The 26266-nt window shown below is 41.3% G+C and overlaps 1 protein-coding gene across 3 annotated transcripts in view; it reads right to left on the bottom strand.

Moving 5' to 3' along the window:
• Positions 1-26266, bottom strand: part of SMOC1 (SPARC related modular calcium binding 1) — a 153081-nt gene that overhangs the window by 78340 nt on the left and 48475 nt on the right. For all 3 annotated transcript variants that reach the window (XM_069951043.1, XM_069951045.1, XM_069951044.1), the window contains exons 2-3: positions 21816-21987; positions 19683-19786 (exon numbers count right to left, since the gene is read on the bottom strand). In XM_069951043.1, coding sequence (XP_069807144.1) covers positions 19683-19786; positions 21816-21987 — 276 coding nt within the window. The remainder of the gene's footprint in view (positions 1-19682; positions 19787-21815; positions 21988-26266) is intronic.

The following is a 26266-nucleotide window of genomic DNA, read 5'->3' as shown; positions in this document are numbered from 1 at the left end:
ACATCCTTTTCCTCCTGAGGGAGTCTAGCACTGCATGCTAGTGGTTGCTTGCTTTAGGACTCTCCTAATCTCTCTAGTCTATTCTCTCCTGACTAGGACTAAACTGACCTGAAGGGATAGGATAGGACAAAAAAAGGGGAAAAACAGCCTGCACCTACAACTGGACAGGAGAACAACATGTGACCAAAGACAATTAACCCAGGACTTTCCTGGGTTACAGGAGATAGGTTACAGAGAAACACAGTAGTGACACCTAGTGAGGGAAAACACAGAATACACTTAGACCAGCTCCCACTGAGAACCTGAGAGAAAACTTTACATAGGTGCATAAGAAACTTATATTCTTAGAGTATATCAGAGGCTTCATTTACATTTGTATCCCAGTTCCACAGCACCCAATGGAACATTGCAGAAGCGTCCATAGGAGAGATTATTATTGTGTAAATCGGTGGGGGTCTAAACGCTCAGACCCTGTCTGATAACATCTTTTGACATATCTCTGACATGTCAAATTTTTTATGACACAGACACTAACACATTACTGTGAACTGTAAAACTGTGATAATTACACTCAGGGCGTAACTTATAGCGCCTGTGTCCCAATACAAAATTTGTAACAGAGCCCCCCTATCTACCATCTGCTATTTATAGTACAAGTTATTTTGTATGTGGCAGTCGCCAGGGCCTGAATGCAATTGTTACCCTTGCACCCCCTTATAGTTTTAACCCTGATTGCAATCATGGTTAAGCCCCTTTTACATGGTCCCCTGCCAGAAGGCATTTTCCCCAGAGTTGTGATCGCTTGTGGCTTGGCCACTTAGCCAATCAGTGACTGTAGAGGCATCCCGCCCCATTCACTGATTGGCTGACAGGGGTCCCAAGCTGGTCCCGCAGCTCACAGGGAGTTCCTACTGGTTATCAAATTCCCCCCCTACCGGCTGCCAGATTTTAAGAATGGCCGGACTTCTCCTTTAATTGGCAGCATAAACAATATAGTGATTGTTTGTGTGGTCTGGTCCGGTCATTATCGGTGTCATTATCAGTATGATTATCGGTGTCCTCTAAAGGCACTGCAAACAATAGTCGATCTTGCTAATTGGCGCTCACCTGCACCCTAAGGGCTATGGCTACACGGCCATGTGCCTCAATACCTGTACAGCAGCTAATGAAAGTCAATGTGATTGCAGCCAAAGTTTCCAAGGTAGCCAAAGGCTTTTGTGTACACGCTCCTTCGGCTTCAAAAAAATTCACAAACATTTTTTTTACGTAGAAAAATAGTCATCTGTTTTAATGAATTATCCAGGAATTTAGGGATATTTGCTAACTCTGACTGCCATGCCCTAAAAACCATTCTGTTATTGGCTGTAGTGTATGAGGCTATGGCTATGTTCCCACTTTTTTGCCTGTTTATTGGGCCATAAGTGTGGTAGAAAGCCAGAATTTTCAGTCTTGCAAAATACGGCTGGGTTCACACACAGTATATTTCAGGCTGTATTTGGTCCTCAAGTCAGGTCCTCATAGCAACCAAAACCAGGAGTGGATTGAAAACACAGAAAGGATCTGTTCACACAATGTTGAAATTGAGTGGATGGCCGCCATATAACGGTAAATAACTGCCATTATTTCAATATAACAGCCGTTGTTTTAAAATAACAGCAAAAATTTGCCATTAAATGACGGCCATCCACTCAATTACAACATTATGTGAACATAGCCTTTCTGTGTTTTCAATCCACTCCTGGTTTTGGTTGCTATACAGCCTCACAAATACAGCCTCAAATATACATAGTGTGAACCCAGCCTAAAGGTGTAAGTTTGGAAAATGGTCTGAGCCTGTAATTAACTGTCTATTAATCTTGAAGGGTCTGCTTTCAGTTTGCCACAGTATAGGTCAGCATCAGTGGCGTAGCTACCATAGAAGCAGGGTAGTCAGTTGCTATGGGGCCCGTGCAGGAGGGGGGCCCGGGGGAGAAGGTAAAAGCGTGTGTCCTGCTTAAACCCTTACATGCTGCAACACAAAAAAATATAATGGTCTGCAGCAATTTAGCATCCAGCAAAAAGAAAAAAAAAAAAAGCAGCCAGAAACAACATATGTCACATATACAACCTATGTTTACATATGCTTCTCCAAACATGTTTTCATGCATTTTTTGGTTAGGAAAATTACGCAGTAAATGTTAGGCTAGGTTCACAGCACATTTTGCTTTCGTATACTATACATTAGTGGATGGTAAAAATGGATGCAGTAGAATCGTTTCCCATTGACTTACCCGTGGAATAGGGGCTTTAGTGTGCGTTTACACAGAGAGATTTATCTGACAGATCTTTGAAGCTAAAGACAGAAACAGACTATAAACAGGGAACAGGTCATAAAGAAAGGACTTAAGCCCCTATTCCACGGGTCGTTTAAAGGAGCAATATCGTTCGTATTCGGCCGATATCGGCCGCTACGAACGATATTCGTCCCGTGGAATAGAGTGCAACGATCAGCCGACATCGTTCATGTCGGCTGATCGTTGCAGTAGCTTGTTTTTCAACATGTTGAAAAACAAGCGACTGATATAGCAGCGATCTGCTGCCGTCGCTCCGTTGAATAGGAGCGTCGGCAGCAGATGCTGCTATATCCTATGGGCTGCCCGGACGATAAGCGATCCTCCGAGCAGCCCCTCCCGCACTCACCCGCTCGCTGCAGCCGCAGTGAATAGTGGCGGCAGCGAGCGGGGAACGAGGAGCAAACGAGCGCTAATAGCGCTCGTTTGCTCCTCCAAACGACTCGTGGAATAGGGGCATAAGACAGTGGTGTAGCTACCATAGAGGCAGGGTAGGCAGTTGCTATGGGGCCCGTGCAGGAGGGGGGCCTGAGGGAGAAGGTAAGAGCGTGTGCCCTTCAGTTTAACCCCTTATGTACTACAATGTGTTAGTGACCCAATGTTTACTTACATGCTGCAACACAAAAAGGGTTAACAAGCAGAAGACAGAAATCTTTGCTTCACTGCTCTGATAACCTCTGTGTGTGTATATATATATATATATATATATATATATATATATATATAACCTCTGTGTGTGTGTATATATATATATATATATATATATATATATATATATATATATATATACACGCAGTGCTTTGTGTTGTGCGTAGGGGAGGCGGGCCCCTTACAAATTTTTGCTATGGGGCCCTGTGAATCCTAGCTCCGCCCCTGGACTAAGATGTCACCTCTTTTCAAATCCATTCCCGGCTTTGGCTTCCAAAATCTGTCAGATATATCTCTCTGTGTAAATGCACCCTTATATAGATGTGTAATTAACTGCTATTAAAATTTTTTATCAGCTGCTGTATGTCCTGCAGGAAATGTATTATTTTCAGTCTGACACTGCTCTCTGCTGACATCTCTGGCTGAGACAGGAACTCTCTCGGTTTTCTATGACTCCCCATAGAAAACCTCTCCACAATTTTATATCCATGTAACATACCGAATGTTTTTACTGTTGTTCCTATATTCTTTGTTAACCCATATGTTAGCTTGTTGTACAAACATGTTAACTATACTGTTGGCACTAAAGTCAGTGCTTATAGATTTTCTCTTTTGTGATTTGTTTTGTAACTAATAAAAACATTGAACCAGAAAACTTCTCCTGCTCTGGACAGTTCCCATCTTAAACACAGATGTCAGCAGAGAGCACTGTGTCAGACTGAAAATAATACATTTCCGGCATGGCATACAGCAGCTGATAAGTATGGGAAGACTTGAGATTTTTAGGAAATAACAAGTAAATTACAAATCTATATAACTTTCTGACACCAGTAGATTTGGCAAAAAAAAGATTTTTGCTGGACAATCCCTTTAGCAAACATTGTGGCAACCTGAACCTTCTGGCAGTCATTGCATCACAAAGTAACAGGATTCACCTGTGCAGCTCAGTCCCATAGAAAGATGAGAAACTAGTGCATGTGATGTTACACAAAGTTTTCACTACCTTATGGTCTAGCTCCGTCACATAGATTGTCAGGTAAGTCCTTCTACAGGGAATACTGTAGGCTTCAGGGGAGGATTGTGCAGTGTCATTCGGTGGATTTCTAGTCTATTAGTACGTGTGGTTTTAAGCTTGCCGTAAGTTTTATTATAAGAGTCAATGTGAGCTCCCTTCTATGTCTGGTAGCTGTAGTGATTTTTTTTATTTTTATTTTATTTTATTTTTTTACCCACATTCAGATACTGCCACTATATTGTTCCTATTTCTCCATCGAACATTAAAATCTGTTCTCCATATTGATACGCAGCTCCCCTGCAAATACTAAGAGAGCCTCAATAGGCTGCACAAAGAAAAGTAATCTTATGCCCACTGATTGATGTGACACAATACAGACCAGAAAAGCTTCAGCCAAAATGCATCCAGATTTTGGGTATTTTTAACTCTTTTAGTTGTGACCATTATTATACATATTAGGAGTAAAATATATATATATATATATATATATATATATATATATATATATATATATTCAAATCTCTGAGGCTGCCACCCCTCTGAAAAAAGCGGACTGAAAAAATGCAGTGTGAACTCAGCCTTAGGGCCGGTTCACACTGAGGAATTGGCACGGATTTCTCACTGAAAATTCCGCCCGAAAATATAGTGCAGAGCCAAATTCCATTAAGTTCAATGGAATATGCGCTCTGCAGTTCACACAGTGGAATTTCCTCTGCGGATTCCACTTGAATTGAGCAGTGAGTTTCTGCTCTGAAATTTTTCAGTGTGGCGTTCTCACGGAAATTCAGCGCAGAATTGGAAAAATGAATTAATTTGATTACATGAAAAAATTTATTTGCGCAGAATTGTACCAGAGGAGATTCCAGCATTGAATCCGCGAGGAAAGTGTTCTGCATGGAATCTCCTCTGGCAGAATTCCGCACAAATTAATTTTTCACCGCTGATTTCTCCGTGTGAACTGGCCCTACTGTGCTGGGGAAACATTGATTCATAGTACAAAGCCACATACACCTCAGGTCTGGGCATGGGTAAGTGTCTGTGTGGATATAATATATGTGTGTGTGTGTGTGTATATATATATATATATCACCTATACTGTGGATAGGCGATAAATGTCAATAGTGGAAAAGCCACTATAAACTCTTGCTCCTGAGTTCTACCATAGGTTACAGGTGATTGCTGGGGATTAGATATGGATGCTACTCTAGCATGCTTGAATCCGATTGTTCCGCATTTGAATACTGGTGGCTGAAGAAGTTGGATGCAGCCCTAGGGTGTCCTTGAAAACATGAATACAGCCATAGGATCCATGTTTTCCTGGACTCCCTAGGGCTGCATCCAACTTGTTTAGCTACTGGTATTCAAATGGTGAATGATTGGACTCAAGCATGCTCCTGTAGCACCCTGTTATCAGGACGTTCTTCAAACAAAAAAGATTGTCCAAAAAGGATCAGCCCTTTAGGAAAATACACATATAAGTCCCTACATCTTCCTATGTACATATTTCTGTTAATAGAGTGGTGTATTCAGAGCATAATCCCAATACCAGATTTATTTCAATCACTGTATGGTTATGAAGAATTAAAAATGGAATTATATGTATATACACTTCTGAGCGATGGACATGAAGAAAACATGTAAGAAATGCTGTTAGTTTTGGCCGCCTCACATGTGATTTTGGCATTCGGTAGAACTGAATGCCTTGCAAGGGAGCCCGACCCAACACAAACACTCGCTGCTGAGATTGTAATTGCCTGAAGATCACATCTTCTGTAAAATATTCACAACCTCAGAAAGTATTTGGAATTTTTTTTTTTGCCACCTTGGGGAGACCAAACATTTTGCTGTCAAACCCATAGTATCCAGAAATGTGGTTAAAAGGGGAACCACAATGAATGGGGCAATGGGCTGAAGATGCTTAGAATTAAAGAAGTCTGGTGAAAATAGAAACTCTGGTGCAGGCAGGGACAGGGGGGAGCATAATAAAGAAAGTATACTTACCCATCCCCATGCCTCCGTAGCGCAGTATTACCACTCCCGGACCCTCACCAGCATCCTCCTGTTCTCCCTCCTGCAACATCAAGACTCAGCTGATGGATTGCTAGCTCAGCCAGTCAGTGACTGGGGCTGGACACTGACTGACTGAGCAGCCAATCCATCGGCCAGCTTGGGTACTTTCATCCAGGTCGTGACGTACCAGAAAGCCGGCAGCAGATGTGGGAGCAGTGATGTGCAGGGCCGTATTTGCCAATAGGCACCCGTGGTCCGGTGTCTAGGGCGGCACCCTGCAGGGGGCGGCACCATAAGAGCAGTAAATTTCATTTAAAAAAAAAAAGATAAAAAAAATCCGATCGCGGCCGAAAGTTGGCGGGGCCACGGTCCAACAGCTTCACTGTTCCTACAAGGAAGCAGGGCACTGTGAGGGCCGCCTACTACCAGAGAAGACAGACCGCCTCCCCCCCACCTGCCACCACTGCCTGGGCCTGGAGGTGAGGAGAACTGCCCTGCATGTTTTAGATAAGGGAAAGGGCTCCCCCCAGTGCGGTGGAGGGGGCGGGGACAACATCATGGGGGTGGAGCCTTCTGTGTGTGTGAGAAGAGGGTCATCTATTAGTCCTTTATCATGCATTATACAGGACCCCCTCTTATTTTACTGCCCAGGCCCTAGTGAACAGTATAAAAAGAGAGGGGGGGGGGGAATCCTGTATGATACAGTACCCCCACAGACGCCATGTACTGTTCAGGGCCTGGTGGCCTGAAGGTTACATTGGGGAGTGGTGGGGTGGTCACCCAGCTTTCCCAGCATCTTGTAGGCAGTATAATAGGGTCATCCGGCTTACCCAGCCTATACTTAGTATGATCGGGTTCACCCAGCTTTCCCAGTATCTTGTAGTCAGTATGATGGCGGTCGCCCAGCTTTCCCAGTATCTTGTAGTCAGTATGATGAAGGTTATCCAGCTTTCTCAGCGGCTTGTAGTCAGTATGATGGAGGTCACCCAGCTTTCCCTGCATCTTGTAGTCAGTATGATGGAGGTCACCCAGCTTTCCCAGTATCTTGTAGTCAGTATATTGGTGGTCACCCAGATTTCCCAGCATCATATATAGTAGTCAGTATGATGGAGGTCATCCAGCTTTCCCAGCTTCTTGTAGTCAATATGATGGCGGTCACCCAGCTTTCCTAGCCTCCTGTACTGGTTGAGGAGCTGAACAGCATGCACAGCTAGGAACCTGGGAAAGCTGGATAACACTTTCTGATGCAAGGGTGATATGCTGGGGGCCAAATACTGGGGTCTATAATATGCGAGGGACCTGATACTGGGGTCTGTAATGCTCACTCTGTATTGTCCCAATTGTAAAGTCTGTAAAATGAGAACAATATAGGAAAAATTCTGCACCCCCCCAAAACCAGTGACAAGCCACACCCACAAACCACACCCCTAATAGGCTACACCCACAAACCACACCTAGAAAAGGGGGGGGGTTGTCAATGTGCCTAGGGCAGCATAAACTACAAATACAGGCCTGGTGATGTGATGCTGTGGAGGCACATGGACTGGTAAGTATACTTTATTATGTTCCCCCTGCCCCTATCTGCATTTCCAATGGACTCTTCTTTTAACTATAATATAACTAGCCTTACATTGTTTTAAAAGAGCAGGAAAACGTTGGCATACAAAGATGTGTTTATGCGTATAAGAACCAGTATTCCGCTAAATAACACTTATAATATTGTATAATTTATTTTTGTGCTTTTTGATTTGGGACCCTCCCAGTATAAGAATGTTGTATTTGTAGACAGTAGTTGTCTCTAACAATACAGAGCATTGTATGAATTCTATTCTGCCCTGCCTAGATCATGTACTAATGAATAATACAAATTTTGGACAGTGAATCTGATTCCACAAGAATAATACCATGGGGTAGGAAGATCTCACATGGACCACACCGAGCTTATTAATGTACTGAATATTATTCCCGACCCACTGCATAGGAGCTTGGGGCTTGATACTCATGTAGTTGTTGCAATGCTGACGTAACGGCAATGCTGTGTAAGTCAATATGTGTTTAAAATTTCAGTGGCAATCATGCTTATAAGACAGCGAGAGCATGTTTTAGCAATATCTGATAAAGGTTAATTGTTGGTTTACCCCTTTAAACCATCTCCTGTCTTTCCAGCTGCTGCCATTCCGTAGTTACAAGTTTTTCTAAAAGCCGATCTATATCCAAGATGGTGCCGACCAGGAAACTACATTCCCCATCATGCATTGGTCCGTTTATGTACTCGCCCCCTTAGCTTTCTTTCCTGTCCACTGCTGGCATTACTACTGCACAGTAAACACAGGACTATTTTTTTTTTCACTGATTTTGCATCACATCACTCCAGTATGTATTCCATACTACCTGATGATGTAGCAGAGCTGAAGCGCGCATGGTGTAGCTATGGGCTGCATAACGGGCATCTGTTTACCGGGGGGGTGGGGGTGTAGTGTAGGTTTAGATCTCTGCTTGCTGACTGTGAATGAAAACATTCTAGTTCCATCCAGACTCTAAGAACATCTATAACACTTAAAATATACAGCGAGCTGAGACACAAAGACAGGTACATATGCCTGCATTCACTGACAGCAAGCAGAGATAGAACAATAACTTTTAATATTACAGAAACCTAGGCTCAGGGGCACATGTAAGTCTATGGAAACAGCACTTTTACTAGCGGTGATCAAGTGCATATAGATGATGCAGATAATGTCTCCTGGGGGTTGTGTTACCAAGTCTATAGACAGCTAACCCGGCCCCCTCAGAGGTGATCACATGTCCGGGGTCTACAAAGGGAGGGAGGAAGAGGGAGCAGCGTGTTGTCAGAGAGGACACAGAGAAGATGATTTTGGACATCCAGAGCGGGTAAGTATTATAAAAAATCAGGAAACCGGTGCAAGATAGGTTATACATAGATTTAGGTTATACATAGATTTAGGGTGATATTGGGAAGAGGGGTCGTTTAAAATATTGTTTTTGTTACCGGGATAACCACTTTAAGAGTCCTCAGTGCACATGGGACCTTTAGCATTGCCAAAGTGGTTTAACCCTACTCATCAATGTACTGAGCATGTGCAATGCCACGAGTAGGAAGCAATAAACCATAAATCATCCTTTCTGTTTCCTTTTATCAGTCACTAGTTCTGGCTAATAGGATGATCTTAGATGATCGGCTTCAAGCCATTGGCCATGCATATGTGCTTATTTCAATATAGGGAACATTTCTTCAACTTTCTGGTGATTTGGTGCACTATGCACGACTAAGCATGTTCACTCAACAATAGTTAAAGGGGTAGTGCGGCGCTAAACGCCAATCGCGGCTGAGCAGCTGATGACGCAGCAGAGGGGGGCCGGCATGAGGAACAGCTGGAGCGGTTCGGCCGGCCTCCCGAAGAGGTCGTCATTGTCCCAAGATGGCGGCCAGGGGGTCGATCGTAATGTGGTGAGTATAATGTACCACACTTCCGGGGTGGGGGGGCACGCGGAAGGGGGCCATTCACTTACATAACACACATTACAAAGTTGTATAACTTTGTAATGTGTGTTATTTAGTGAATAAATGCTTAGCGCCGCACTACCCCTTTAAATCCAATAATTTATGTGTTCTTATAGTGAAATGAAATGGTAATACTTAACGTAATAAAATATCCCCTCCAACACTGGATGCTAGAAATTCAGTCTGGGTGGCAAACCACTGCTGGAGTAGCCAGTATAGACCTCCATATAATTCAAATTTCAAAAATATTTTATTCTCTACCAAATACCTACAATAATATAATCATTGAATACTAACAAAATAATGATATAATGTATCCATATACAATATAATGTTATTGTAAGGCAGTGGGATATATAATGGATGGTAACAGCTCTTTCCTGATCAGGTGGCACGTTGTGGTCGTGAAACTTTTTTTTGGTAAATGATATTATTTTCAATTTATGACATAATAAACACGGCCATGAATATGAATTACGATGTAATTGCTACAGCTATGTCTAAGTAATCTCAGATTTTCCTGAGAGGCGTATAAATATTGATATCTCCCATTCATAATACAAGGTTGTTTTTGAAGAGATCGCTAAGCTGGACCAAAAATATTCTCGTTGTCACCAGCTCAGCAAGATTTGCTGCTCTAATGTTGCCTTATATAAACAGCACAGCGCGGTTCCCTATATATCACTAAGCTAGTTTGTCTGTGTGAAAACCAAGTCTTTCCAAAAGTCTGTCTGTGGTTTTAATCCTGTGGTGTTGAATGGTACGTGATGGGTTACACATGCTGGAAGGGTCTAGGAAAATGAATGTATAATTAGCTTGAAGGGGGTATATGATAAATATAGACCTCTCCAACATCAACATGTTTGACTAAACCAGACACAAGCCCGTACTAATTACCATGGCATCTCAAGTACCCCATGTTTTCTTATGTGCTACCAAAGCAGTAAGAGAGTGTCTACTGTACAGAAGCCTGGGGTGGTCCCGTAATGAGGCAACTGCCTTGGTTAACAAGACCTGAGGAGCAGCCAAGTGCTTGAAATCTGCTTAAAGCATTGGCGGGTCTACTACGTTAGAGGTTAATTATATAATGGTAAACGCTATGGTGATAAAAATACAATATATTGTAGCAATTGAATAACTTTAAGGCTATGTTCACACAACGTAAGTTTTGTGTTAATCACGGCTGCTGTTACCGATTTGCAATAACGGCTGTGATTTATACAAAACCTACGTTGCACTGCAGTTAACGGGATGCCGACCGGAGCGTATACACATACAGGCCAGGATGCCTGTTTCGGCTGATGGACTGGCCGCTCAGCAAATCAGTTACTGGAGTGACGGCCCGTCCCAGTCACTAACTGGCTGAGCGACCAGTCCATCAGCCAAGTCGTGAATGTATCGGCATTGGAGCACCGGTTCTGCCACTCACCGCCAGCACAGAAAGAGTAAAGTTAGTACTTGTATTCAATTTCCTCCCTGTTCCTGTTGGCTGCTGAATTTTATAATGATTTCTCCTTAAGGGTATATTCACACTGAGGAATCATCACAGAATTTCAAGTGGATTCTGCTTTAAAATGCACTCTGAATGAACTTTTCTATTTTCCATTGTGTATAATGGGCTTTCCCCTCATTCGCGCAGACGGCGGAATCTCCGCCAGGTTAATACTAGCCTAACATTGTAAATAGTTTTCATCGTAGGTCAAAGAATTTTGAACAAAGATTTTTATAAAGTTTCTTATATTTGCTTTTACCATTGATTTTATTTAAAGGAATATTCCCATCTCAAGTTGCTATGGACCGGAGAGAACAATTTGATTGTAAGGGCCCTATTCCACCGGACGATTATCGTTCGCATAATCGTTAACTATTAACGATCTCAAACGACCGCTATTGCGAAAGACCTGAAAATGTTCACTCATTTTCATGGAACGATAATCGTTACTTATGATTGCGATAGCGTTTTTCTTCGCTATTTATTCGCTATTGCGTTCGTATCTATTGCGAACGACGAACGACGTCTTATTCGATGCGAACGATTTGCGAAAGTTTTGCGAACGAGCAACGATAAAAATAGGTCCAGGTCTTATAAAGCGATCAACAATTTCTCATTCGGTCGTTAATCGTTAACTGCATTTCAACCGAACGATTATCGTTTAGATTCGAACGATTTAACGATAATCTGAACGATAATCGTCCGGTGGAATAGGGCCCTAGGGCTCTTACTGTTGAGACCCTACTGATTGTGAGAACAGAAACAAAATGGTCTGGCAGCCCCACAGGGCACAAGTGGAATGCTGGCTTCCCCATTCATTCCAGGGATAATGTTGACCCCATTCTTATCATTATTTGGGATCGCAGTGGTGGCAGATATCTTTTAGGGTTAACCGTGAATACTGGGAGTATGTCTGATCCTTGAGGAAATGGATATGGAACAGAATCTGGTTATATATATTATGGCCCTTTATACTAATATATCAGTTCAGGTTAGCTTCAATGGCAATCGGACTACTCTGTTCCTTACACATAACGATACAAGGGAAGGGTGGCCTCTTACACTCCTTTTTTATAGGTTTGGTTATGGGACACCTTCTAGTTGCCTCACATCTGAATCCTTCCATTCCGTGTCATTGTCCATGACCATCCATACAAACTTTCCTTGTACGCAGATGACTTGCTTCTCTATATTATCTCTCCTATGGTCTCTCTGTCGGTGGTCCTGGCTAAGTAGGAAAAATTTTGATCATTGAGTAACTTTTAAAGTCCAAATTACAAATTTTTTTCCCTTCCACCAGATGTTCTCCCCATAGTTTGTACTCCATTCCCTTTTAGGTGCAACCTTGTTCTATCAAATATATGGCTGTTCACATAGTTGCACGTCTTCATGATCTCAATCCTTCGTTGAATGGCAAAACTTAGTTTGTGTCACTAAGATTTTATTTTTTTTTTTTAATGATTAGAGCCAAATAGTTATTTTTTCGAATCAATTTATATTTGTAAATGCAGGCAATGAGGAAACGACCAATGAGAAATCATTCATGTGTCGATGATTTTGGTGTAAAAATCACAAAATCATCAATAGTCATTAGCTAATCATTCGGTGTAATTCCACATTGTTCTCTCTTTTGCTGGGATCAGATGGAGCAAACGATCGCAGTAGCGATGGAAACTAACTACTACCGTTCTGTAATACGGTGAACTATTTCAAGTAGCTCTTGTTTGCAGTTAGTTTGCATTAAAAAACGATTAATCGAATAGGACCCTTAGTCACTGTTACTTTCATGGATACTGGAAGTAGCATGATAACTGCATGTATAGAACGGCGCCAGCGCGGGGGAGAAAGTTCTTTTTTTAAACCGCGCCCTGTTCCTTTGTATGGTGTTCTATTCATGGGTACTGGGCCATTAGAATCAATGGAGCTGCATCATGGAGGGTGCCTGTGAATAGAACCGTGCCATACACGGTAACTAGGTGCGGTCGAGGAATCATGTGACCAAAGCATTTTACACCTATCCTCTATCCTGTGGTTAGGGTTTATGTTAAGTCTATGGGGGACATATTTTAGGCCCCCACTCACTCTGCTGTATTCACTAAGAGACTTAGATAAATTTGACGGGACCTGCACCATCATAAATGTCTCATAAACTGCATTTCTTCAGACCTGAACTGAAAGCTATCGGTCGTCAGACCCATGGTCAGGCCTGGCCTAGCAGCCCTAACACGGACACAAAATATGTGGCTCTAATACACCCATGTAAAACTGGCCATATGCTGTAATGTTTTCCAAGGATCTATGGTCTCATTACTCTTTACATGGTACTTAACTTCTCTAAAGATGAGTATTTCTTACAAACAATTGCTCGAGTTTTCAAGAAAGAATAAGACTAAAAATAACCACGGTCCTAGAAAGGCAACTTTCCCTTCCACCTGCCAACACAAAACTGACCAATATAACAGAGGAGCCTTGTGTAGTGATGAGGGTGGGTTACAGGACAATGAGAACTAGCAATGCATAAGATAAACTGCTGTAATCACTTCATGCCTTGCAATTTTGATTTTGTTTAGTTAAAAAAAAAACCTCAGACAAGCCCCGTGGTAAAGCCACAACTGTGTTTACAGGAACACCAGACCCAAGCATCTTGGAATTCTCCACTCAACATGTACAGAACTTTTGGAATGTGGGTAAGACAGACTTAATAAATGCAGCTTCCAAGTATTACACTTAACAACCAGAATGTGCAAATAGGTGGAGCACAGAAAATACATTTTACGGAGAATTATACCAACCTGGTTAGTTTAAAAAATGATATCCCTTCTTAGGCCTTATTCACACGTCCCATAATCTACTGATCCGTATTTCTCTATTCGAGTTAGTGCACATTGTAGTCTATTGGGCTATTCACATGATCAGTAGATTACAAGGACGCAAACCATTACTGAAAAAAAATATCCTAGTGCGGAGCTAGATTTTTTTTCTTTTACAGATCCTCTCATAGCAATCAATAGGATCTGCTATTTTTTACGGATTGTAACCTGTTTGGCATCTGTATTTCTGTAAAAAAAAATATGGATGAGCTATAATTGACATGTGGGGGGGGGGGGAAGATTTACAGAAATACAGATGCACTACGTATGCCCAATTTTTAGTAGATTGTACAGGTGGATAGCAGGAGGGATCTACAGACTTTTAAAAAAAATACAGTACGGCCTTATTTTGTAACTTATATACGTGTGAGGACGTGTAAAATTTGCATGTATTTTTTCTAAAGCGTTGCTTAACTGTGCACAGTGCATCCGATCACAGTGTCTGCTAATTAGCCATTTAAATGCAGCTGTCAAAGTGGACAGCTGCATTTATAAAGCTTGTTTTGGCCATCCCTGTTGTGTATTGGGGGGATCACCCCCCATGATGCGATCGCGGAGGAGCGATTCCTGTATCTGTACCAGCCGCTTGTCTGCACCGTAATGGCGCTGATCCTGGCTCCGCAATCTGTTGCTCTCAGCTGCAGCATATGTATACTGCATAGATCTCAATGAGAGATAAGAGCAGTAATACTAGAAGTCCCCTAGGGGGATTTCTAGTAAGTGTGTAAAAAAAATATATTTTTTTTATTAATAAAAAGTTTTCTAATAAAAGTTGAAATCACCCCCTTTCCCCATTTTATAAATAAACGGGTTTGGTATTGCCGCGTGCATAATCGCCTGAACTATTAATTTATTTCATTCCTGATCTCTCACTGTAAACAACATAAGCGGAAAAAAATCCCAAAGTGCAAAATTGCGCATTTTTAGTCACATCAAATTCAGAAAAATTGTAATAAGTAATCAAAAAGTCGCATATACAAGGTACAGATCATGTCGCAAAAAATTGGTACCTCACACAGCCCCATAGACCAAAGGATAAAAGTGTTATAAGCCTGGGAATGGAGCGATTTTAAGGAATATTTATTTTCTTCCCTCTCCCTGTGCCCCTGGTGAGTGGCGGGACTGGCCTCAGGAGCCCAGCCAGGCTCTGGGATCTCTGGTGCTGACACGTCATGACACATCATGACCCAGCTGATGGACTGGCCGCTCCGACACTCAGCTACTGGGGTGGGATGCCGCTCCTGTAACTGATTGGCTGAGCTGCCAGTCTATTGGCCCAGACAGGCATTTCCCCCCTAAGTCTGAAACCCAAGGTCGGTCCTGCCGCTCACCGTGGGCATGGGGAAAGGCAAGTTCGTACTCCTAATCAAATTCTCCCCTGCTGGCTGACGGATTTTAAAAATGGCCGAACTTCTGAATGTGTTGCCTAGCCATTGAGGGTATCTCTGTTATCAATTCACTGGTGTCATCTTTCAGGGTTAATCCTGTCTGTGATGATAAGGAGGACACTGATGGAAAGTGATCTTTACACAACAGGAAGTGTCAGCTTATTATTAGGCTTAGTGGCTAGAATGCAAACTGCAAGATTTTAGGATTATCTTTAGAAGAAAAAAAACTCACCAAATTCAAACTCAACCCCTTTAATAAATTATATGATATACCATTTAACAAAGTATACAGATGATTCTGCTTTTTTAAAGTGATTGCCTTCGGATACCAAAAGGCTTACCTCCTCTCTCTCCATTCAGAGCACATGATCACAAGGCGAAACAGAATGCTCATGTGTACTGAGTCAACAGCTGATAAAGGTGTTTGGGCACATTTATGTATACAGTAGATAAAGAGGTGGTTAAAGAGTATCTGTATCGAAATATGTCAAAAATTATTGATATCAACGGGTCTCACTGCTGACACTCGGATGGAGATAAGGCCGAGGAGAGGACATGGTAGGAGGGTGATCAACGCTCCAACTGCCTGCTCTGACCGCCACAATAGTCTTATAGACTTCTATTGACGGACAGAGCAGTACTGGTGATACGAGCAGGGAGTGAATGTGCCGACTGCTATCGACGGCTGTTAGCTCCCGATTCCAGCAGGTCTCAGCAGTCTGGACATGTCAAAAGTTGTATTTCTTGACAGGTACCCTTTAACCTCTTTAGGACGTATAAGTATACAGCAAAGATCTCAATGAGAGATCAGTGTGTATATACTAGAAGTCCCCCAGGGGGAAAAACCCTAACCCCAGGGGGGCTTCTAGTATAAGTGTAAAAAAAAAAGTATTGTTATTAGTAAAATAAAAGTCTGAATCACCCCCCTTTTCCCATGTTTTAAATAAAAGTAAATAAATAAATAAACATGTTTGCTATCGCCGTGTGCGTAATCGCCCGAACTATTAATCACATTCCTGATCTCGCACGGTAAATGGCGCAAGCGCAAAAAAATCCTAAAGTGCAAAATTGCGCATTTTTGGTCTCATCAAACCCTGAAAAAATGTAATAAAAAGCGATCAAAAAGTCCCATATGCGCAACCAAGGTACCGATAGAAAGTGCACATCATGGCGCAAAAAATGACACCTGACACAGCCCCATAGACCAAAGCATAAAAGCGTTATATACCTGGGAATGGAGCGATTTTAAGGAACATGTATTTGTGAACAAAGGTTTGAATTTTTTACAAGCCACCAGATAAAAAAAAAGTTATACATGTTACATATCGTTGTAATCGTAACGACTTGAGGAACATATATAACAAGTCAGTTTTACCCCAGGGTGAATGGTGTAAAAACAAATACTCCCCAAATAAAAAAAAATGTGTTTTTTGTTCAATTTCACCACACATTGAATTTTTTCCTGGTTTCGCAGTGTACTTTATGCAAAAATTCAGCCTGTCATTGCAAAGTACAATTAGTGACGTAAAAAATAAGGGCTCATGTGGGTCTCTAGGTGGGAAAAATGAAAGTGATGAGGCCTTTTAAACACAAGGAGGAAAAAACAAAAACGCAAAAATTGGCCCCGTCCTTAAGAGGTTAAACCTGAGTTTTCTGCAAATCCACAAATTGCCTCACCCCAAACATAAAAGATGTAAAAAAAAGCATAATAAATGTTTAACACTGAAGTGGGGAACTTGCACCATTTTCGGTTCTTTTAGGTGAAATGCTTAAGCTCTTTTTACATAATTGAATAATGTTACACAAGATTAGATTGCTGTTCCCAGTGCATTAAATTCATAGTTTATATAAATGCCTTCAGTTTCTTACAGTCTTGCTGACCCTTGCTATTGCCAAAAACATGATTGATGGACCCGCACAGAACAATATGTCCAGGACAGAAGTATCATTCATCTGAATTATGCAGCTCTGACAATAGAAAGGCTGCCAAATTAGCCACCAGTAGGGAGTAAGAGGGGAGGCAACAGACCGGCTCCTCTAAGAACTTTCAGAGAAACCGGAGCTTACACTACACCCCTACCTTACAGTGGAGCCTGAAATAGTCATCAAGCCAAAGCATAATCTAATCTCTGACCACATGGCATTTAATACATCTAATCTAGGTAATAATTAAAATTTATTAAGCATATTTGGAAACTAGAATGATCAGGCAAAAGATGGCAATGAAATATGGATGTGACGGAAACAAAGGCTGTTACATTTCAATTTCATTGTAAAAGTAATTTATTCCAATGTTAAAAGTAAATTGAGACTAAAGGGGAGATTTATCAAACATAGTGTAAAGTGAAACTGGCTCAGTTGCCCCTAGCAACCAATCAGATGCCACCTTTCATTTTCCAAAGAGTCTGTGAGGAATGAAAGGTGGAATCTGATTGGTTGCTAGGGGCAACTGAGCCAGTTTCACTTTACACCATGTTTGATAAATCTCCCCCTATGACTAATAACCCCATTGTAGTAGTAATAGTTTTAGTTGACCGTTCACAACAGACAGCAGGTTGATCTGTAATCTGCATTTTGTGGTGGTGTCATCCAGGTTCCTAAAGTGTTCCTGATATTACGAATCTTCACCTGATCAGCGTGCCATCGCTCTTGATGGCGGAATCTCGGGAAACTAGGATACGACCATACCGAGTGAGTTCCGTGCACAAGCCCTATTCTGATTCAAAAGGGCTTGAGGACAGAACTTGCCCAATTTGGTTGTCCTTAGGTGCCTGATCTCCTGGCAACAGGAGCCCCTGTATATCAATTGGGTGAAGATTCATAATGACAGGTACCTTTTAAAGTGGCCATACATTTTATAATAACAGTACTAACAACTGTTATTGTTCCCGACCTACCCATATACTTGAGCATTTGGCACAGTTGTTCTCTCTATGGGCAGGGGTCCTTCTCTGGACCAACATTATCTATTATTGAGGAGGCCACCAAACACCTTAGACAGGCGGTCAAACATGTCAAAAGTGGTGGGTTTGGATGACTTTAGTCTAAAGGTGGCCATACACCTTCATTCATCCGACAGTTATCTCTTTTTTCCTCCTAATGCACATAAATCCGAGAACAAAGGGATTGGGCAGTGAAATTCAATCACGTGCAGCCCCTATCTCTATCAGCATTATCTGTTGATGGAGTCTCAGGACCCCATACCGTTTATAATGATGGAAAAACATGTTTGGCCAACATAAGTACATAAGTACAGTTTGTTGAGACCAAAATTCTATGGAAAACTGGCCCAGGTAAACAGCGGCACAGGACATGTAGTATCGCACTATACTTTGGAGAATCACTACTAGACAGCCAACCAGTGCATGCATTTCAAAAATACTGGGGATTTACCAGTAAAATGGCCAGTTTCTTTGGTTTATCATCTACTTATTTACATGTGCTGCAGATCCTGACTGTCTGTAGCATTGTATGCTGAGTCTGGTCTCAAGTTACGATGGTCCAGAAAGGACCATTGTATGATGAAAATTTTGTATCTTGAGGCCATTGTAAGTTGAGGGTTCACTGTATAAGGTGTATGGGGACTTTTAGGCTTAACGTGATACAGTCACCCCCTTACTTTATGTGTGCTTCTCCGTACCATACACAGGCTTAGATGCTGCACATTCAATATAGACCTGTATGAAACTTTTGTCTGTGTTTTCTTTCTGCTCTAAAATCGTCTTATTTGATCAGTGGACAGTGTCAACAAGGCGGGGCTTCACAGCAGTTGGGCCCCCTCTCCCTAGTGAGGAGAGGGGGCCCAATGCCGCTAAGCCCCGCCTAGGTGACACTGTCTACCGATGAAATGAAAGGGGAGGGGAGACAGTATGACTTTAACGACAACTGGCTGTGTACGCTGCTGCACTGGTTTGCTGCAGGTATTCTAGTTTTTCCATACTCCAAAAAACATACAGTTTAACACAGGTATGGGGAACCTTTGGCTGCCCAATTGTAGTTTTGCAACAGCTGGAAGGCTGAAAGTTCCCCATCCTTGGTTTAACACATAGGTGGCTGACATTAATATTATAAATTGCATATGTTCGGTAAAGGGGCCATGTTATAGAGTAACACTGGGTCCACAAGTTTTAAAGCGAGTGTACCATTAGGTACCTCAGGTTTTTTTTTTTTACATGAATGGATTGGCGGTGCCGCGGTCCTTTTTTTGAACTGCCGCCCACTTCCTGCGCACAGCACCAGTCTATTCCCAAGCACCAGCCTGGCATGAAGCACTGGGGCCCAGTGTGACAATCTCCTCTCCCCTCTACGACGCTGCTCCATTAGAATAAATCACAGAGGGTAGGGGGGTTTGTTACAAAGAAATAATAATAATAATAATAATTTTATTTCTATCTTCATTAACTCACTTGAGTAAAGGAGCCATCCTCATTGCACTCTGGGATGAAAACTGCTTCCTTTGCTTGCTCTAGGGCCTGTGCTCTTTCTAACCGACACTTGCTCTGTCCAGCATCTTGGGAGGGAAAAAAAAACATACATCAGAACAATTTCTAGTTTTTCTTTCCAAGAATTATTTAAAAACTGAAGTTGGAAATGTTTATATTTTCTACATAACTCTGCAGGGATGGTACTGTGTGAACAAGGCTGTAGATGATTTTACGATGATGATGATTAACAATGGCAACTAAATCTGGGCTGATTATCTTGTGTGGTTGACGGTAGTTCGGCCATCTCTGACAGCCAATATTGGGGTAGAAAACATATCAGTCCATTGTGCTACCCCGGACAAAAATGATGGAATTGCCTCTTGTAAACGATGGTCACTCAGCAGCAAATGCACAAACACAGATATGACCCAAGACAATTTTTAATAGCTGAACATGAGACATACCCCAACTATCTGAAAGGAAATTATTTTATTAACTAGCAAAGGATATTCCAGATCAAGTGGAGTAAATATGTATAAAATTGCCCTATAATTTAAAAAGAAAATCAGAAAAAAACTCAGACATTACTGAGCTGTGGAATTTGGCCAAAAGAAATAGATAGCCCACCATGTAGGATATATGAGCAAGGATGCAGATTGTTTAAATGGGTCCCATACCAATAGAGTTCAGTGCACAAGCCCTATTATTTAGAATAAGGCTTGTGCACAGAACTCAGTTGGCTTGTGATGTATCCAAAACAGCCCAATCTTCTGGGAGTAGCTGTGTCTCCACACCGTTGGGTAGATATCAGCGTTACAAGTACCATTTAAATGGTCACTGTTTCAAACCACTTCCCGCCATGTGATCCCTAATATATTGTGTAGATCTCATTTACAAAAAATTACTTCTTACCCTAAAATAGCTATAAAGTCTTAGCCACTAGGTGTCTCCCTTCCCCGCTGTCTGTTGTCCACAGCCTGTTGTCACAAGTAAATCTGTCTCTAGTAGCAGCCTCAGCAAGATGAAACCCAGGAAGTAGAATAAGAAATATCTCTGCACCATAAGGAAACTCTTAGGGGCAGTTTGAATACAACCTTATTCCAATAAAACCATGCAGGATTTTAAAACAATTGGTACACTAATGATTCACTAAGAAGTGCATGCCTCTTAGTGAATCCGGTCGGCCGGGCACCCAAACCAATTTCCAGCAAGTGTAGATTTAGATCATGATTTACGCCTGGTGTTAATCATGATAAATGGGGCGTAGGAAGAGGTCACGCCCCCCCTCCCCGCCCATCAGGCAAGCTGGGGATATGGCAGCCGTACGCCAGGGACAAAGGGTGAATCTGCGCCTTCTCCCTTGAGTACACCCCGGGCGGAACATTGATGAATGTCCCCCCTGATTTTGATTTTTGCAAACACAAATATGCCACGACCTTGCAACGTTTTGTTTTTTTTTATTGGCCACTTGACGGACATTCATTTGAAACAACAGACGTTATATAGCTGCAAAATTATGGCTGTCCAAAAAAAAGGCCAAAAAAAGATGCTGTGCGGTGGTGACCATACACTTACAACCTCTACCGGCAATTCTTTTTATTGTTCTAGAATTACACTTCTGACATGGAGGAGATATTATTAAAAATCTTTAGCTGACATTGCAACTTATAAACTTTGGGACATTTGGCTGCTTTACTTTTTAACTCTATAATTTATTTATTTATTTATTTTTTTTGCTCATTTCAACCTCAGTGATAGTAAAGAAACAGTTGGATAATCTTTATTTTTATTTCACATTTTTTTTTCTCTTTTGATGTTTTTATTACAATAACATATGCCAAGAACTGTCTGGAACTCGAAAAAACAAAAAATTGCTTTTATGCTTTGTAAATGACCTAAGTGACTCATTGCTGAGTGGAGATGTCTACGTATGATATATGAACATATATAGGTGATACAATGGCAGACTACATGGGGCTAGTCTATTCTTCTTCTATGTTTTTATGTGTTATTGTAAAATAGGGCGGCTATACTGGGGGAAATGGGATATTACAATCTCCTAAATCTTATAATAATGGGAACAAGAGCCTAAACTGGATCAATTGGTCTTGTTACCTTTGCACCTCCCCCGATGAACGACGCTGAGGGCGGAATCCTTGCACTTGGCTCTTTGGTAATCGCACATAGACTCGTATGTTCGACCATCGGAAGCACAGACAGGTTTGGACTGTGTTCTGGAGCAATGGGGATTGCACTGTTGATCTCTGTCGCGCTCACTTATTAAAAACTGTGGAATAAAACACAAAATATGTATATTTAATCTACTAAAAATATATATAACCAAAATATTGTTCATATCTCACCCAGTTCTATGGTCCTATAGAACTTCACATGATAAATGGGCTAGAAAGGTAAAATATAACAAACTTTGCCATGAAATCATTGTATACTTATTGGCCATACCTGACGATAGCTGTAAGTAAGAGACCTTGGGATGACAAGGATAAGCCAAGGCAGGCTGACGTCAAACTACATGGCCGTGTCATGGCTGATGGTTACAACATTATGATGTCAGACTACTGCATCATGCCACCACTGGGTCACTTGGAGGAAGAGGGGAGCGATGATTATGACCTATTGTGAATGGGGGATCCTCTGTTATCTATACATAAGATGCAGAAATGGTTAGCTCATCCCAAATTGTATCCCATTCACACTCAAGGTTCCCAGGAGTGAAGCACATAGAAAAGACTGGGGCCATGTCCCGGTGAGAATTATGGATTAACGTGAAGATCCATAGCTCCAGTAACGATGCAGAATACTTCATGTGTAGCCATGACTAAGGTGAGTACCCCGAAACATGTCGGTGTGTTTTTCTTTTTTATATGCACCAATACAGTATTCAGCATTTTTACTGGAGCTGTGGATCTTCACGGTCATCCAGCTTATCTATACATAAGTGTTACCTTTCATTGTATTAAATGTCAACTTATTAGGTCTAGTCGCCATTAGAAAAACTCTAGGATTTCATGATTATTTTCTAATAAAAATGGTAAAAACTGACAATTAAAAAACAAAACACCCAAAATTCAAAAATATATTAATATATTGAATATTTTAAACATATAACTTAATAATAATAGGTTATTTTCTAGTGACACATTACTTTTAATATCCCAGCCAGATTGGTGTTTAAATATTGATTGGTTTCTTGTATATTGCCATGTCATGTCTCTATCATACTTTTTGTATTCATGTGGACTTTTTATATTATGGAAATTTTCCTTTAATCATCCAGGATTATGCGCTAATGGTCATATCTTCTAGAAGGCCATCAATATGTGACCACAGTACGGTGGCAATAGAATTAATATACTTGAGTTGATCAAGCACACCATTGTAGGTGGATATTATAACTGTTTTTTGTTCACCCAACCAATATTTTACATCAATAGACAGCTTAATAGGTTTAGTAGCGACACCTCTCAGACTGGATAGTAACCTCCCGCAATCGCCATTTGTTGCATAATACATGAGATCAGTGGAGTGCTTGGGTTGTGTTTTTGTAATAATTCTGGCGTTTGAAGTAGAACTGGCAGCCATGGTTGAAGTTTTTGCTTGCAAAGAATATATTTACTGTTGTTCTGTGCTTTAATCATAGTGCCCATAAATAAACACTGGCTGTGAACTCGCAGTGACCTACACACATGCTAAATTGGTCTGCATTGTTCTTATCACCCTTGTGTAGATGAAAAGACTGTTGATAAATGCTCACCCAAGTAAATATGACTCAGAATGGTAATTAGGATATTTGCATGAACTGTTTTTTGGCAATCGGGTGTTTTCCGAGAGTGTTTATTCTCTTATTTAAAGTGTTGGACAACATAATGTATCCATGGTAGAATCAAAGGAGCTATATTATTAAGATATATATCAAAAACTAGTGCGGTGCTAGGTTAGCCAATGGATGATTAAATGTTTCTGTGTTAAAAAGGATGAAAGTATATAAGGAGAAGAGGGTTCACCAACAACACTACACACATTCTTTTTGTTGAGGAAAAAAATTCAGTACCATCATAACCTAAAGGACCTTCAAGAAATCCAGAAAGGTTCCACCAGGATTAAGGAATACAAAAACAGACTAGAACTTTGTCAAGTCTCCATTCCATTTAATTTAAAGATTTTTTTTTATGCCATAAAAAAAGAAATTCGCGTTCATTGTGGCCCATGAGCTTGGACACCTGGAGGTCTACTGGACACTGGTGCAGCGACATGGAGATCTCTTTGATTTCTATGGATGTTAATGCTTAAGAGACAATTATAGGGCCCAATATGCCGGGCTAGATCGGCACTCGCTTACTGAGTCTATTACAGGGTTTAACTATGATGCAAGGGTTCAACCATACCAGGTATGGGGAACCTTCATCCCTCCAGCTGTTGCACTGAAGCCACTTGAGTTTATTTACATGTAAGGGTACATGGAGGCGATGTCTTGACCCATAGGTCTTTGTCAAGAATGCTTGACAAAGATCTAAGGCTTGAAACTAGGGATGGTCCGAACCCGCTGAGATTCGGGTTCGTACGAAATCGGACTCTCGGCAATGATTCCCGCTGTATTAAACCTCCGTGCAGAGGGTGGATACAGCGGGAGGACCGCCTGGAAAACCGGGATACAGCCACAGCCATAGGCTGTATCCCAGTTTTCCAGGCGGTCTTCCCGCTTTTTCCACCCTCCCCACGGAGGTTTAAGACAGCTGGAATCATTGCCGACAGTCCGGGTTTGTACGAACCCGAACCTCGGCAGGTTCCGTCCATCCCTAGTTAAAACGTTGCTTTCATGTACCCTTACATGTGAAAAAACTATTTTGGCTTCATTACGGATGCTGTTGGATTTCGTTCTCCACAAGTAAAGATAAATCTGTCAAACAGACTTTGAGAACGAAAATTTTCTTCCAACAGACAAATCAAAACATACACGGTCTAACTTTATGATCTTTGCTGGATAGGTCAAGTAGCCGTCTTGTGTCACAATGGCTTCCACAGCTATAAACAATATTAACACTGTTATGAGACCAAACTATGGCTTCCTTCACTTTTTTTTTTAAAGTATTGCCAGGCTTCCATACAATATAAGACTTGTCCTCTCTCATTGCTAAATGAAGGTGTCACCAGACATTACTGTATATTTCAACGCCATTTCCAGCTTTGATAAAATATTTGAACAATGGCACATTATAACATTTACAGGAACGCTCATTTATTCGTCACTTGCTAGTTTACAGTGACATTTCCCACAGCTAGTTCTTTTGCTCTAACACACATGGATTGTTTGAATTAAGCCAAAAATAAAGGGAATTTGAAATCAACATTAATGTGTATGACTATATGGTCAGATTAATTGGAGAAGAATGCTACTTAGTGGATCTAAATGCAGGAACCAATATATTTAACCTAGCATTAAAAGGGTTAACAAACAGACCTATTTTTTTTAATCTATCTATCTATCTATCTATCTATCTATCTATCTATCTATCGCTGTGGTTGTGTTAATGGTGTTTATGTTTAAAAAAAAAAAAAAAGTTATACTCCCCTCACTCAATCCCCACAGCTCTGTTTGTCACCACATCTTTTTGCCTTCATGATTAGACCATGGCTCTGTTCTTGCAAGAGAGAATTACATTAACAGATAGAGAAGAGAATTGCTCATCGATCCTTTGTCAGAGTCAGTGTTTGACTGTCAGAGTCAGCACAGAGGGGATCCCTATGAGTCATGGGTCCCCCGGCAGCCCCGTACCCTACCCAATGGAAAGACTGCTCTAGTCGTGTCCCACCTCAGTTACAGATTGGCTGAGTGGGCTGTTTCTGCTGAGAGTTCTTTTGAGAAGAAGTGATAAGTGGGAACAGATGACTTTAGACTGGGAGCTTTGGGGGATCGGGGGAGGTAAGTATAACTTTTTTTTAAATTTACACCACCCCTGTCATGTATTTAAAAAAAACTGTCCCTAGACAACCCCTTTAGCAGAATATAATGAAGGGTTTATCAAGTGTTTCTGGCTTACAGAAATAAGATATAGTTTATCTCCCAGGCCAAGGTGAGCTCTGTAACTAATACATGGTAAAATGAACCTGACAGGTATATAGAACAGGCACAACACTGAAACCAGATCAGACGTACCCTTTAAAAAGTTCCAACTTTGTTACGAGCCAGCATCATTCAGTATGTTCTTGCCTAGTTCTAGTCAGAATGGCTTGGATAAGTTCATGCATCATGGAGCTATTACAGCATAGGTCAGATTTATAAAAATGGGCTGTGGTCCTAAGGCCAAAATTAGCCTGGTCCTGAAGGGGTTAAATGGTATATTTGTATAGAACCAACATATTCCACAGCACTACACCACAGCTCAGGCATGATGGCTGCCCCCAGGATTGTTCCACAAAATATTTGTTCACCATATATAAGAAAACTAAACCTGAAGTTTTAACCAAGGACTTCAACAACGTATTACAGCTAAATCCGCCGAGATCTACATTCAACTGTTGTGTTTCTGCAGTAATGCACATATAAA

Source organism: Dendropsophus ebraccatus, chromosome 13, assembly GCF_027789765.1.
Source record: "Dendropsophus ebraccatus isolate aDenEbr1 chromosome 13, aDenEbr1.pat, whole genome shotgun sequence".
NCBI lineage: Eukaryota > Metazoa > Chordata > Amphibia > Anura > Hylidae > Dendropsophus > Dendropsophus ebraccatus.
Note: the sequence above shows the minus strand (reverse complement) of the source record. Positions and strands in the feature narration are given on the sequence as shown.